Source organism: Schistocerca gregaria, chromosome 4, assembly GCF_023897955.1.
Source record: "Schistocerca gregaria isolate iqSchGreg1 chromosome 4, iqSchGreg1.2, whole genome shotgun sequence".
NCBI lineage: Eukaryota > Metazoa > Arthropoda > Insecta > Orthoptera > Acrididae > Schistocerca > Schistocerca gregaria.
Window position 1 is genome coordinate 355,482,428 of NC_064923.1, and position 16,709 is coordinate 355,499,136.

The following is a 16,709-nucleotide window of genomic DNA, read 5'->3' on the forward strand; positions in this document are numbered from 1 at the left end:
GTCACTCCACCATCTTTTTAAGACTTTAATTCCTTAAAATTAAAACATCTCTCCAGCGTTTAATGTAAACTTAGCCGATTGTCATATTGTCTGTGTCGTGAATTTATTCTTGGCTCCAGAAAGCAGTTCTGTTTCCCACAAAATGCTCGTGAATGCTCTCACCTCTGACGGGCTGGAAGTCATCATAGCCAATCAGGTTGCAGTTCTTGACCTTGCTATCCCATGTCCACTTAAAATCGATTTATAAATAAAGAATTTCAATAAACCCACAAACAGCTGAATAATTCGTTATTTACATTCATTACATAACTGAATTATCGGAGTATGTTTATCGTTCCCCGATACCATAAAGCTGGCGAATATCAGATTAACAATTTCCGTTGGTGTCTATAACTAACTCACATTATGCAGTTACGAATCCTCAAGTTATCATATACTCAGTTAACAGAAATGCGAACAGGAACATGTCGCATATTTCACATTCTTCTCTTCTTTCACTTTAATAATCAAAAACGTGAAATTCGCTACTATTAACATAAGACATATTAACAGAAGATAAACGTTTTTGAGAAAAATACGTTGTTTGGACGGCTTAAGGTTTCATTACCTGTTCAACAGTGATACCTCTCTGTAGGAACCGTTACTACTAGCACCTAAATAGACTATAAGAACAGACATCTGCCACAAAAGGGTCGTGACGCATCGTCTGTATACGACTACTTGTTATTGTCAGACATGTTGTATGAGTCCGTTATATTACTCTGTAAGTGTAATTGCATGTGATTTGTGTCATGACGTTTTGTTGCAGAAAGGAAAGTTTACTCTCTGATGTTGTTGTTGTTGTTGTCGTCGTCTTCAGTCCAGAGACTGGTTTAATGCAGCTTTCCATGCTACTCTATCCTGTGCAAGCTTCTTCCTCTCACAGTACCTACTTCAACCTACATCCTTCTGAATCAGTTTAGTGTATTCATCTCTTGGTCTCCCTCTACGATTTTTACCTTCCATGCTGCTCTCCAATACTATACTGGTGATCCCTCGATGCCTCAGAACATGTCCTACCAGCCGATCCCTCCTTCTAGTCAAGTGATGCCACAAACTTATCTTCTCCCCAATCCTATTCAATACCTCCTCATTAGTTATATGATCTACACATCTAATCTTCAGCATTCTTCTGCAGCACCGCATTTCGAAAGCTTCTATTCTCTTCTTGTCTTAACTATTTATTGTCCATGTTTGACTTCCATACATGGCTACGCTCCATAGAAATACTTTCAGAAACGGCTAACAAATTTCTCTTCCTCAGAAAGGCTTTTCTTGCCATTGCCAGTCTACATTTTATATCCTCTCTACTTCGGCCAACATCAGTTATTTTTCTCCCCAAATAGCAAGACTCCTTTACTACTTTAAGTGTCTCATTTCCTAATCTAATGTGAAAGAAATCATTATAAGATCAGAAGTGTAAAGATGGTTGGATGGAGCTTGTATGACTGGGGGTCTTCTTGAATGAGATGTGTAAGAATTGTCTGTCGACATGTTTTCAGAGAGCCAAACAGACACAACACACTGTCATTGCCAGTGGGACACACACTGACACTATTGGTTGTGTCTGCGTAATGAGCGAAACGGGGAAAGAGTGATAAGAGACAGTGACATACACTACGATTCCAACCTTTGTCTTTCACCACTGATGTCTTCCACCCTTTAGAGTTTGCAGCTTTTTCCACATGCAAGTCAGACGGTTAGACTTGTATTTCTTGCAGAACAATACAGAGAGTTTTGTCCTGTGGCTGGATCTAGAGCTCCTCTGCGTGAGTCCTCTTATGTTAAAATTTCACTAAAATAAGGGTTTCATCTTTCAGAAATCTTCCCATATTCTCTTCTTCGTCACTGTAGTTCAACGAAAAGGGAGGAGGACCTGGAGAAGATGATTCCGTTACTAATATTTCTACTTCTACAGATACGTCATCTACAGGGCGACCCAAAAATTTAGGATTAAAAGTATATAAAATGTAGAGGATAATAAACAGTATTTTTACACACGGAATCAACCGTCCGAATGGAATATTTCATGCAATACGTTATCTTGAAAGATTACCGCGTATTACCTATGTTTAATAACAAGCAAATGCCTGCCATACTGACTTAGGCCGCGGTACCAAGAAAAATAAAATTCATTTATCTGTGACGTGCCCACTGTGGAGTTAACGACTGTTATTTGTTCTTGAGTGATTGTCGCAAATGGTTCCCTACAAGAACTTGCAGACATGTATTTAACGTACGGTAGGGCAGGTTGTAATGCCAGCAAAGTCAAGCCTTCACCTTTCTAAGATAAGGCTGGTAAAGATATGGTGAGGTAGATTACTGCTGTCCTTTCTTATTTGGCGAGTATTGATTTATGGCCCTGTTTAGTTGCCTGAATGAGCTTTGAACCCATAAAGGAGCCCCATTTCCCAACAGATACAAATTGACATGTGCATCTGCACGTGTAGATATTAGTTTCAGCGTTTATAGTTCCTGTTAGTTACGACGCGTGGCATTCGTTGTTGAATTCAAGAGTGCAGGCGCAGAAGACGGCCTATAGTGGCGTAGTTCCACCTTGAATACCTTTATAACTAAAAAATAAGATCTGGGTCTTGCTGCTTGAATTCCCTATGCATTTTTTTCCTTCATTGAACTTTGGGAATATCCTATTCCACCATGGCTGTGTGCTGTTCATGCAATGTGGTGGGGCAAGCATATGGTGTCTGGTTTCAAGGACTGTTTGACATGATCTTCCGCTGCTTGCGAGGTCTATTTATCACAATATAGTATGGGAAACCTGTGGCCACTTTAACATTATAAGGTATTTCGAATAATCGTCTCACTTTGAGTCCAATGTAGTCTGTCTTAAGGGAGTCAGGTAACACTGGAGTATTGAATATTATAGCAAACGTAGCAGTTTTTTCCACCATACAACCTATATTCTTTCATGTATATCACATGCTTCTGTGACACATTCTAATTCTTACTCTTTCTGAAAATCGGTTCTTGTTGTTGTTGTCGTTGTTGTTGCTGTTGCTGTTGTAGTGACGGTGGTGGTAGTGATCTTCAGTCCTAAGACTGCTATTCGGTCCATCTTCTCTACATAATTACTGCGACCCAAATCCAGCTGAAACCGCTTACAGTATTCATGCCTTTATTCCCTCTACTGTGCACTTATGTGGCCAAAGATCCTGTTATTCCTTCCATGCACCTCACTAATTCCCACCATAACTTCAACCTAACTATTTCTATTTTTCAGTTGTCGAATGTTTCTGTCTGTTTAAGAGAGTTAACATTTCACACTCCGACACGTAGAGCACGTGAATAGTTTTTTCTGGTGACGACTTTCTCCTGAGTAATTTCCGACCAGAGGTCCAAATGGAAGACCATTTTACCTTCGGAATATTTTACCATGGAAGATGCCATCATTATTAAGTCATACGGTATACTTACAGGTTCTTGGGAAATATAGCACCTGTAGATTCTCCTTCCATTCAGGCGTTTAGTGTTACAAGGCCAGGTCAGTCAATCACCCAGACTGTTGCGCGTACAGTTACTGAAAAGGCTGCTGGCCCTCTGTAGTAACCTCACGTTTCATCTGGCCTCCCAACAGATGCTTCTCTGTTGTGGTGGCACCTAGGGTGCAGCTGGCTATATCTTCGAAGGACGTTAACATCTCACCATGACAAGGTTCGTGATCCAATATCCGTTATATTCTAGCACGTCGAAACTTTAATTCACTATACTCCAAGACTTTTAGTATTCATTAACTATATGATGAACGGTTGTCGTTTCGAAAAATTAGGCCACCTTTCTTTTACGTTGAAGTACACGTCGATGAGGCATGCATAAGAAAGTCAAGTTCCTTCGACAGTTGGGAACGGTTCGTGCTAGTGGTAGCTTCTTCAATTAAGGACTACTTCAGTGCGAGAAATAGCAACCTTAGCATCACTACAATTGCCCCTCACGGGCGAAATAATTGTAACCAGAGATAATCGTTACCTCTTGTTCACAGGACGAACGGATGCACAGACTATTGAAACTGGTTCTACGTTAATACTTACGTTGTGTGTGCCACTGGTATTGCGATACTTACGTAATTTAAGATAAAACAACCAGACCATCAGCAACAAGCAAACAGTAATCAAAAGAAATAACGAATGTTTTGCCATAAAGTCCGTAAACATCGAATTTGCCAAGTGTGTAGACTAACAAAGATCCCGAATTATGAGAATGCTAAGCTGTAGCTGGAAAAGTTAAAAGCATAATTTCAAAACCAAGACTTTCAAACGTGAGACAATCACAAAAATGGCCTGATCAAAGCAGCAGTCAAAACGGCATCATAAAAAAAAGAAGAAGAAAGAAATACAGACATGTTGGAACGATCAATGCGATAGTGATCTGCAAGTAAGACAGGAGGCAGGAGAAAACTGAAAAAAAAAACCAGTCAGGAAGACAGAAACGACGTCATAAAAAGAAGAAGAGAAATCACTAGAACTTTCAGTAGAGATAGAGAGAGCCCGTTATGCGAATGCTGTGGACTGGACATACATCCTAACGGAATATCTTAGATTAGCTCGGGAGGTGTGCTGCAGATTGTTCAGAACAGTACATGGTGGTTCCGTGACTAGAGACACCCCCACTTAAGATGAGCGAAATTTTTCTCAGAATTTCACCAATAATCATTCTGGATCCATTCTACGCTGTCAATAAGCAGAGTTTGTGGTTCCCAGCTGTCAGATCTGGTATCAGGCGATAGCAGTGAGAGTCGCTTTGCATGTTTCTGAGAAGTTCCACATAGATTCTCTTTCTATTATCATTTTTCTAAAGTCATAGCAGTGCTCAAATCTACAGAAAGACAGTGCTTTTCGATTCATCAACAAAGCCCAACTCCGAGAACGACTGAATTCAACCTTTTACTGGAATCAAGGGATTGGAGCTGTTGCAAGCTGAAGCACTGAATCGCACCGGGACAACTGTTTTATTACGTAATTCAAAGATTACCATGGGCAAATGAAGTAATAATTCACTAATCCAGTGTTTATAAATATTGCCATGGAAACACGAATTTCAGGTCTGCAGTAACATAGACTAAAATATTGGGTGATCGATATTAGTATTCTCTTTTTGCTTTCTGTTTTTTTTTCGGACGTCAAGGCCGTGTGCTGGACCAGGATTCTAATCTATAGACAAAGAGTGCTCTTCCGATTCAGTAACGATCTCGGGGCCGACTGAATCTTCTGGGACGATTGAATGTTTCAGCCTGCCACTGGAAGCAAGTTTGTGGAGCCAGTGACCAGTTAATGCATTGAATTGGTCCTTGACTGTAGTTTCGATTACTCAATTGAAAGGTCACTATAGACAGAAATACTGCACTATCCAGTGATTGTAAATGCTGCCAAGGAAACACAAATTTCCCACTTACTTACCACTTCAAGTCTTGAGTAATGGAGATAAAAATAACAGACCACCGATATTAACACTATCCAGTAATTATTGTTCTTTTGCACATCAGTCCGAAGTTTGGTTTCATGCAGTTCTCCAGACCTGTCGCTTGACAGTTGCCGTCTTCATTTCAGTATAAGTGCTTAATCTGGCGTCATCAACCATCTGCTTTATAACAGCCATATCTACACCTGCTCCTGTCATAATTGCCTCCATGATCGTTGCAAGTTCGCGACATTCATTTCGTAATATGTGCCCAAACGTCTATCATCTCGATTCATTACGTTCTTTAAACGATGCGACACGCTCCGGAGGTTTACCACAACGTGTTATTGTATTCTGTCGTGCTCCTTCTCTCTGTTGAACGCAACATCTTGCTTTTGTTTAAAGAGAACTGGCATGCAGAAAATCAAGTTGAATAACTTGTTCTGGATTTCCCTGTCATCTTTCAGCGACGATAACATCAGTGTTAGTTGCTTCTGATCTTATATGACAAATTATTTACATGTTTTTGTTAAGGTATTAAGTCAGAGGCTTGTTTTGATGCAGCTCTAGACTCTGCTCCCGAATCCAAACTGATATTCCCCGTGGTCGGCTTCTATCAGGTTTTCCACTCTTCTGTAAATGATTTGTGTTAGTATTTTGCAACCATTACTTACAACCCAGTAGAGACAGCATTTTGGATTGCAAAATGTGAAGAAATTTTGATTTTCTTGTGTGTTGTAAGTATTATCCCTCTCGTGAAAAATCCAAGCCGGAGCACAGAAGGTACAAACACGGTGTCCTTTATGAACCCCCCCCCCCCCCCAAAAAAAAAAGAGTGGTGACAGGTCTGGCGGACGGGGCGGCGATGCAATTGGCGCATCACGGCCTTTCCATTGACCTGGGAAGCGGTCACTGAGAAAATCCCGTACATCAGTAAGGTAGTGGGGTGGTGCACCATCTTGCCTAAAGTAAACATTTCGTTCTTGGTCATCCTCATCGATCTGTGGTATCAAAAATTGTTGTAACACATCCAGATACACTATCACGTTGATGATTCCATCACGGAGCACCCCGTTTACACAAAACAATTATGCAACTCATAAAATGTAGGCCTACTAGGAAGATCTTTAGCGTACTTGGTACGGAAATTATGATGAACTGTTGTCGCTGACTTCGATTATTCAAAACAAAACAAACAGCTAGCACGCTCAGGTCCAGTGAAGGGTGCCATGTTGAACGCAATTGCCACTAGCGCTGCTTAGGGTGCTATTCGGCTCTATCGAATTAAGCGAAACAAAACGTGATGTATTTCTCCTCAAACCGACACTACAATTACCTCTTTAGGTACTATGAATTAATTTATATGAATTTTCAAAGTTGTAAAGTACTTTTTGAAACACCCTGTACAATCAAAACTATAGTACACTCGGCCAGAATCTTCCACGATCCCAGAAACATACCTTAGAGCAGATATTACAATTTTTTCATGCACATACAATACCTGAGGCGGCTTTCTGAACGTATATTCAGTTTCAGACGGTAGAGCCGCTGAAATAGTCTCTGAAGAATATGGACATGTAATTATGTAGATGTGTCCATCTATTATTTGGTAAAGAAAATATTATTTTCTGTGATACAGGTGAGGTAGAAAACTGAGATTTCAAGAACGACAACATGTCTTTTCCCAGAAGTTGATACCTTCTCTGTTCCAACGGGACTATATAGCGCACTATCGAGCAGTACAGTTACAAATTCTGCAGTTCAGTTAACATGGCTGTATAGAAAAATGTGAAACTGCGGACACGAGAAACATCTTGGTCCATTCCGACGCTGTTACGTCACATCTACAGGCCAGGTTGAGTGAAGTTTAGGCCTTCGCCCAAGCGCATGTAATCTAGTGATGAACATTGGTTACATTTATCACGAAAGCTTAAAATATCCATCTTCGTAAACACATTCCTTCAGCTTAAATTAATCCAGTCAAAATAGAAAAGAAAGAAAATCTGAAAATCATACACAGGACTTATAAAATGAAGTTTAAGAACCAAACGATTTCTTGTAGATATCAAAAGCGCGAAAGTGGTTTTTTCCCTAAGTTTATATCCTGCTCCACCGCCTTTGAAGAAATTAAATTCTATGCTTGTTATTATCGTCGATATGCAACATGATTTTCGCTCCTACCCAGAAACGTATTTTTAGAGTTTTAAATTTTTGCGTAAGATAAAATTATTGCCAAAAAGTAAAAATATTTTAATGAAAATTTTCTAGTCTTAAGAAATATTTCTTAACTTGTTGGAAACACTAGATTTACTCATTTCAGTTCCAGAAGATCAACTAAAAAAGTGACCTCCATAATAATCTTGATAACATTGGTACCAAGCACTCTCTGCTACGGGACATTCATACGAAACACCATCTCCCACCTCACACTGGTAGGAAGCATCCTCTACCAGCAACATTTCACTACGCCACGCAACATCGGTGGAACATTTCGTGTATACTAATTCGATGTTGTTAGCTTTTAAATATCAAAGCACTTTACCTGCAGAAATGTATTGGGTGTATTACCATTTTTTGAAGTGAATCGGTGGCAGACTTAAGGATTAAATGACGAAAAAGGAGAGGAGAAAACGGCAAAAAAAAAAAAAAAAAAAAAAAAAAAAAAAAAAAAAAAAAAAAACTTTACAGAATATAGCGTGAGAAGAAGGTATTTTTGGAGGGAGAAACGAGGGACTATACGGGATATGGGAGATAACAAAGGAAAAGAAAGTGTCTAAGTGTTAAACATGCCAGATTACAAGTCCAAAGATCTTGGGTTCGGTCCTGGTCAAATCTAAGATTTTTGTCTGCCACTTACCGCTTCTTCCATCTTTGGCTGTGTTTGTTGCTATGAAAAATGCCGTGGTTTGGAATTCACTTTAAACTGTAGGCCGGTCCGTAGGTCGGAGGCAGGCAAGTACATGCACTCTCCAACAGGACCATGTCTCGTAAAACACTGTGATGTCCAAAACAATCGTCAGAGTGATGACGATCATTGATGAAAACCTTTTTATTGTATGTGCAGGGTGATTCTTATGAACGGTTAAAAACCTCTTAAGCGACATAGATAACGCTGAGACAAGACGCATGGGGCTGCAGATGTCAGGAAATACCCCAAAAGCGGATGACAAATGTAGAACATGTGACGTCAGCAGATGACGTACCTCTCGCTCGTGTTTGGCTCCATGTGTCTCATATTAATTTACTTTTCTCCGCGTCATATACATCGCTCCGGTGGTTTTTAAACGCTAATGAGAGACACCCCTTATAATGACAATGGTGCGTGGTTTTTAAATGTTTTTTTAATTTACCAAACCAGTGTCGAGCACTTGTTCGTCGTCGGTGGTACTATGTTTCACTTTTAAGTGTTCATAGAATCATTTCATATCTTCTATTTGATAATAAAAAGCGGAAAATTTTGCTTTCAATCATCAGTGACGTATTTTGTTGTCAGTCTCTTGAGATACCATTAGTTGTAAACCTCCGATAAAGTTCTTGCAGCCCGACACATCTTCAGACTCAGCGAATCAGTCGTACCGAAATTTGCCATGTCTAGAATCTTGCTCCCGATTTACAACTGCACACGTTATACAGTAGGAGTTAGCGCAGCAACCAGTGTTATCCGCCGCCAGCAACTGATCCACAGAAGATGTGTAGGGTTTACCTCCCGGTGCCACTACATAGGGTGATTCTACACTCATGCTCAGAAATTAAGGATAATGCTGATATATGGCGAAACGACGCTCTTGTGGGCGGTCTGCGGATTTAAATCACCTCGGGGTATGCCATGCGGTGCATTTGACCTGTGGTCGTCACACGATGGCGCTGGCATTAGTCACATACGCAGAGGTGTCTTGGTGCATGTCAGAGTACGGTGCAGCGAGTAAGTGTGCAGACACCTTCACACGTGCTAATGGCGACTGTGTTGAAAATGGTCGAAAGAACACATATTGATGACGTTATGAGGAGTAGAATAACAAGGTGACAAGCACAGCAGGTCGTAGCACAGGCCCTACGTGTGCCACAAAGTATGATCTCAAGATTATGGCAACGATTCTAGCAGACAGGAAACGCGTTTAGGCGCTACAGTAAGAGACGTCCACAGTGTACAACACCACAAGAAGACCGATATCTCAGTGCCGGCAGACGGCCAAGCAGTACTTCAGGTAGCATTGCTCGGGACCTTACCGCAGCCAGAAGCAGTTGACACGCAGTCTATAGACGACTGAACAGACATGGTTTATTCGTCCGGAGACCTGCAAGGGGCATTCCACTGACACCTGGTCACAGGAGAGCCCGTAAAGCACGGTGTCAAGAACACAGTACATGGGCACTGGAACAGTGGTCCCAAATTATGTTCACAGACGAGTCCAAGTATAGTCTGAACAGTAATTGTTGCCAGGTTTTCATCTGGCGTGATCAGGAACCAGATACCAACCCCTTAATGTCCTTGAAAGGGACCTATATGGAGGTCATGTTTGATGGTGTGGGGTGGGATTATGATTGGTGCACGTGCACCCCTGCATGTCTTTGACAGAGGAACTGTAACAGGTCAGGTATATCGGGACGTCATTTTGCACCAGTATGTTCGCCTTTTCAGGGGTGCACTGGGTCCCACCTTCCTCCTGATGGTTGATAACGCATGGCGCCACCGAGCTGCCATCATGGAGGAGTAGCGTGAAACAGAAGATATCAGCGAACGGAGTGGCACCACATTCTGCAATTATCCTTAATTGATGAGCATGAGTATAATTAGCGTTTAAAAATCTCCGAAGCGACTTAGATGACGCTCAGACATGTAAGGTAAGATAAGATACATGGGGTCGCAAATGATAGGAAATATCACAAAAGTGCGTGACAAATGCTGAACATGTGACTTCAAAACTTCAAAAGATGACGTAACTCGCCGCACTTGCTGCGGTTGAGCATATCGGTCTGCCGCACCTGGTCATCCCAACCCAAGTCTTGCAGAAAGTATTTTCTTCATTGCCTAAGACAATGTTGTTTTTACATTGAGGTATTAATTTATTTAAAGGTGTCGCGGTCTCCGCTGGTTTATCGCAAAATAGAGCACAACAAAAAGCTACCGAGTTGTGTCACATGTAAATGAGTATCAGCGTCTGGACTGCTTCATTACCACTAACTGACCTGCGTTTTCTTTACTACATAATGTCTGTAAACAAGAAAAGAAGGGAGAAAGTAAAGGAACACAAAATAAGAACAGCTTTTGCTTGGTGACAGCGAGGACAATTATGTAACATCTACGTTTACAACAGATCACATTTAAAGCAGATGTTCGAAATTTGCACCTTCTGCTTGAATGGAATTATTGAGTAGCTCAATCACCCCTTCACACATTCGCTTGAGAATACCCTCCGTATTTTGGATGTGATGTCACATATTCAACAATTGTTATCCAGTTTTGGGGTATTTCGCGACATTTGCAGCCCCATATGTCTTATATTAAATTACTTTTCTCAGCGTCATCTTCATCAACAGCCGTGTGTGCGTGTTTTGACAGACCGACCTACGAACTAACTTTGTCGGGATGTCGCGCAAGTCGGACCACACGGCCGCCGAAGCCTCCCGCCACTTCCCCTAAAACATTATGCCGTGTGTAGTGCTGTCGTGCCAACCACCCGACCAAAGTTCATCTTTTGTCGCAGTACGCGGTATTCAATGCTGCTCTACAGAGTGCGAAGCAGACGAAACTGTGACAGAGTTTCCGAAGAAATTTAATGACTGGAGACGTTTGTGCCAAACGTCTTGTGACAACTATAGCAATATAGATACTAGAAATGAAGCATTTTTTTCTTTTTTAATGAATTCATAATGGTTTCGTGTGGCATATGGAGAGAATAAATGTCAGTCCACCTTTTGCATTTCTGTTTTTAGGTTTTATTGCTGATGCTTGTCGGAAACAAAATCTAAAACCCGACATATCGACATTTAATGGACGTTAATTCAATAAACACCCTTGCTTCATTGGTGTACGTGTTTCAGCAGGCCTAGTGTATATCCAATCCCAGTGCTACGAAGAGCAAAGTCCGCTTTTTTTTCCATTTCTAACTGTTGCCAAATGCCACTAGACGCTGTGTGCTAGCACCACGTTTAGTCTTTCTTGTTTGAATGTGAAATGTGAAATTAACCTTTCAAGACCAAATTTTTTTCTGGAGGAAGGAAAATTTTTCTTTATTTATCTATGCTCTTAGGTGTTTTTTTTAATGATTTTATGCAAGATTAAACAAAAATACATACCCGTTGTATTTGGCTTAATTTAATGGAGTGAAATAATAACTAATTACGAAATATTCTCTATTGTGACCCGCCAGGTTAGCCGAGATCGCTAATGCGCTGCTTCCTGTATTCAGGTAGGTGAGCCGGCCCCGAATCGAATCCGCTTTTGTTTCCTTTTTGTTTCTGTGTAAAACCAAGCAGGACCTCGTAAAATATAAACAATGAATTTAAGATTAACAAGTCACAACAATAGAGGTTGCGGCACTGTAATCGCTCAGTGCAGCAGTCGGGACGTGTGTAGGCTGGCATGAAATTGATCGGAAGGTCTATCGGCCGAAGGGTTGATGTGTATGCAGGGGCCTTCAATAAGAATCACGCTCCACATCAGCAGGTGGCGCCTTACCTGGCGGGAATCCTGGAGGGCGCCTCAGCTGCCCCCACAGCCACACGGCCAGGGCGACTGCGGCGAGCAGCAGGGGCAGCACCAGAGAAAGCATGTCGTCTCTTCCCATCGCCCAACGAGGTCTGGACTGACGCCGCGTCCAGCGACCGACAGCCAGTTAAGCCCAGAGCCACCGTGGTGTGCGGGGCAGGGAGGGGAGTGGAGCTCAGCTCACCCAATCCCGCTGCTGCACGGCTCATCGACACTGCTGACGCACTCTTCGCCGCTCGCGATGACAGATGGCTCTATTCCTCGTGTTATCCATATCTTTCAGCTCCAAACCAATGCCTAGTTTGCATATCACTCTGACCACTTCCAATACAGGTGGAGAACTTCCATTTACGCACTTTCTGTCTTACAGTTTCTACTTCCATTTCTGCATCTATGTTTATACACCGCAAGTACAAGACGCAAGCGTGTTTCAGTCGAATCTGCTTACTGTTATCAAAACTTACTCTCCCCCTATACCACTCCTCCGACCCGCCCCTCCCTTCCCATTTCCTTCTTCTGTAAAACTGAGGATTACTTGATGTCTCCTATTAACCATTCCTTCTTTTAGTCATACATGTACATCTACATTAAAAATTGGACCTTTTGATCCATTCCGTCATCCTCAAAATAGTTCGAGACACCTCTTTATTGGTCTTCCTAAAGATCTTTTGCTTCTTAGTTTGCATTGTTTTATTGTTTTAGTGATTCTTCCATCTGGAATACTGTCTATATATTCTTCCCATCTTAACTGATATTCTTTAATTATGTTACTTATGTTTTGCATGTTCAGATCCAGCTCAAATGTCATCATTTCTCTTTTTATTCATCAAGGTATACCCAGCCACGTGTCTAAGGTAATTCATTTCATATCCTTCTGTTCTCTTTTCATCTCTCTTCAAAGAGTCCAGTTGTCGCATCAATTGAGCAGTGCTGGTAGCCAGAACCTACTTGAACTTCAGTAGAGTGTCTATGTGAACTTTCTTTCCCATTATTCTGCGAAAACATGGATACATAAATGGGCTTATATATTATAAGAACACTTTCAGCCGAGAAAAGGGATTCTATGCCTTTTTTTGTTTTAAGCCGCAACGCACAAAATTTAGTAAAATTTGCAACAACTGTAATGGTCAAAACAGTGTCTGTTTCTTCGGACATGCATACATGTCCGAAGGACATTGTAATGTAAGGTGCAGACAGTGTGTAAATACGGATCTTGTGATAATCATTCACCTTAAAAATTTCGTTCATCTTACCTTATGTATGAAAAGTATCACAATTCAGAATGTGCCGCTCTTCTTGGATGACCAGTAACAGTGCTGAAGCGACACTGTTCTTGCCGTGGCGAATTACGAAATATATGGGCTGTAACGGGTTAATAAATGTTAGTTAATACCCTAAGTTCAACAAAGCTTTTGTCTCAGTTAGAAAAACACCTGTACTAAACAGCCTTTGAGAAGAAGGCGTTAATTCACTCTACATCGGAGTAGACGGAACATCGCAATTAATAACGAAAACTAAAAGAAAAGTATGTGATAATACAAGCAAAAAATGAGGTCAAGTAAAGATGCGTCCGTATACGAACCGACTGCGAGATACAGGGTGACAATTATTGAACTGTATCGAAAAAACGTAAATTAATTAAAGAGCACGGCGTGCACACACTTTATTCAACTTGTAAACGTCATTACATAGGCTCGGCTTTAGGTTATGACATGTTCGATGTGCCTACCATCATTGGCGATGATGTGGCGCAGACGGAAAGCGGATTTCTGCATGGTCCGCTGAATTGTTGAAACATCGATGCTACCGATAACCTTGTGAATAGCTGTTTTCAGTTCAGCTATGGTTTTGAGGCTATTGCTGTATGCTTTGTCTTTAATATAGCCCCACAAAAGGAGTCGCATCTGTTGAGATCCGGAAAATACGGCAGCCAATCGAGGCTCATGCCAGTGGCCTCTGGGTATCCCAGAGCGGGAATGCGGTCCCCAAAGTGCTCCTCCAGAACATCAAACAGTCTCCAGCTTCGATGGGATCGAGCTCCGTCTTTCATGAACCTCATCTTGCCGAAATCAGGGTCACTTTTGAAAATGCGAATGAAACCATCCTCCAAAACCTTCACAAACTGTTCGGTAGTCACTGTGCCATCAAGGAATATCACACCGATTATTCCGTGACTGGACATTGCTCACCACACAGTCATGCGCTGAGGTTGAGGAGACTTCTCGATCGCGAAATAAGGATTCTGAGTCCCCCAAATGAGCCAATTTTGCTTATTGACGAACCCATCCAAATGAAAGTGGGCTTTGTCGCTAAACCGTGCGCATACTAATTCCCATCCTGTCCTGCAGCCAACAGTGCAGTTTGATAGTTCTACCGCAAACCGTTCAGAAGTTATGACGATTTTAATTCATGTAGTCCATTAATTGTCACGCTGTATATGCAAATATGTGTTTGGAGCCGCCAACGTTTTCGGTATGAAATATTGCCCTAGTTAGTAGAAATAACCGGTCACGAAAACTGATAACGGCCGGGAGAGCGGTATGCTGACCTCATTTCCCTCCATATCCATAACCAGTACATGTGTCGGCTCACTACGACGAGGAGGTCGGTGTATACCGTTGGGTCTTCTGACGTATCTTCGGGTGGAGTTTAGTTTAGTCGAAATGTATTTGAAACGTAAACTTTGCGATTAAGTCCCCATCTGATTGGGCTCAAGTTACACCCATGTCCTGCCTTAACAAGAAAAGCAATACTTTAAGTAGGCTGTTTAGGTTTTTATGTTGCCAACACCACGTAGCGGTCTGTATTAAAACCGCTGACTGCGCTGTGGCTGTGTGCAGTCTATGGCTGGTAGGACACATTGGAAGTTATTCGCCAGTGTAGCGTTGGGCAGTTGGTTGTGAACAGCCCGTAGTGTTGGTCAGTTGTAGGTGAGCCGCCAAGAGTGATCGATGTGTGGAGCGAAATCACAGAGTTTTCAGATGTTAATATGAGCGGACGATCTGGACCTTTATGCGAGTTGAACTCGCATTTTAGCAGTACTTTCCAGTCACCTCCGCAATTAGTTTCGAATTAATTCAAACATGACCGTATTATCTTGCCAATGTCAGTAAGACTCCTCAATTTGCGGCTCCGAAATTCGGACGTGGACTAGTCATTGAATGTCAACTGAGTAACAAATCCATTAGAAACACTTAAACCCTCTTACAGCGGCCCAAGTCGATTATCAGTGACGTGATAGTGATGTCGGAACGTGAAGGAACAATCACTAGCTAGACGAAGACCAGGCAGAACTTACATACTGACCGACAGGATCCGCGGTGAAATGCGGAAGGTGATGGTAAAAAAATCGCATGAAATCAGCAGAAGCAGCTGCTAGTGAGTTCCAGAGTGCTACCAGAAGTCTAGCTGGTAAAATGAATGTGTGCGTATGGAGTTGAAAGAAATTGGGTAGAATCGTCGAGCACTGCTCACACTCCACACATTTCTGTAATCAATGTTAAATTATGCTTGTGATGGTGTAAACAGCGGTGTCACAGGACGGTTGATGAGTGCAAAAATGTTATTTGGAGTGATAAATCTCGACCATACCCTGTGGCGACCCGATGGAAGAGCTTAGGTTTGGCACACGACTGGAGGACGTTACCTGCCATCATCTCAAGTGCCAACAGTGAAGTATGGAGGAGGTGGTGTAGCGGTAGGAGAGTTCTTTTGTGGTTACATTGTGGTCCTCTTATTGAGCTTAAGAAAACGATGAACACATTTTACACCATTATTTATTGTGTAGAGTAGAGGAGCATTTCAGCGTCTACGATTGACTGTATCGGCAGCTCTCTCATAAAGCAGCATCTGTGAAGCAACAACCGTTTGTGGACAATATAGTTCCTGAGATGGACTGGCCTGCCCAGAGTTCCCACCTGAACCAAACAGAATTTCTTTGGAATGAGCTACAATGTCAACTTCACTCCAGACCTCAGCGTCCAACATCTCTAAGTTCTCTGGTGTCGGCTGCTTCAAGAAGAATCGGCTGCCATTCCTCCACAGACACTTCAGACACTGAAAGTGTCTTCAACATAATTAATGGTATCATAAAGGGGAAAGATGCACACACCCCATATTAATGTCCATTAATAGGTGTCCAGACAGTTCTGATCAGTAAGTGTATTACTTGAGCAGTGAGGTGTCGGAAATGCATGTCAAATGAGCACCGTGTATCCGTAAGTACGCCCACTGGAAGTAGATGAACAAAGTGTACCTTATATGTAAATTGAAGTTGAAGGTGAGGAGAAAGGAATGGGAAGGGGTTACTGATGTCAGCTGCATCGGGACATTACGCAGAATCAGCGGCAATGAGTAAAAATATGCACCGGACCAGGATTCGAACCTGGGATCTCTGCTTACGAGTGTGATATATAATTTTATAATTTATATATAAATATTCGGTGCCTACTGTGCCACGTCTTCCAGTTTCACACAAATTTTTATTTTTAAAGCGGATCACTTAAGACTATTTGTATGGGTTCGCCACTCAAATTTCTCCCTCATAACA

General features: G+C 41.8%; 1 protein-coding gene across 1 annotated transcript in view; it reads right to left on the minus strand.

Annotated features, from left to right (window-relative positions):
- Positions 1–12,244, minus strand: part of LOC126268098 (methyl farnesoate epoxidase-like) — a 279,495-nt gene extending 267,251 nt beyond the window's left edge. The window contains exon 1 of the mRNA XM_049973605.1: positions 12,131–12,244. Coding sequence (XP_049829562.1) covers positions 12,131–12,239 — 109 coding nt within the window. The 5' untranslated portion in view covers positions 12,240–12,244. The remainder of the gene's footprint in view (positions 1–12,130) is intronic.
- Positions 12,245–16,709: the final 4,465 nt, after the last annotated feature.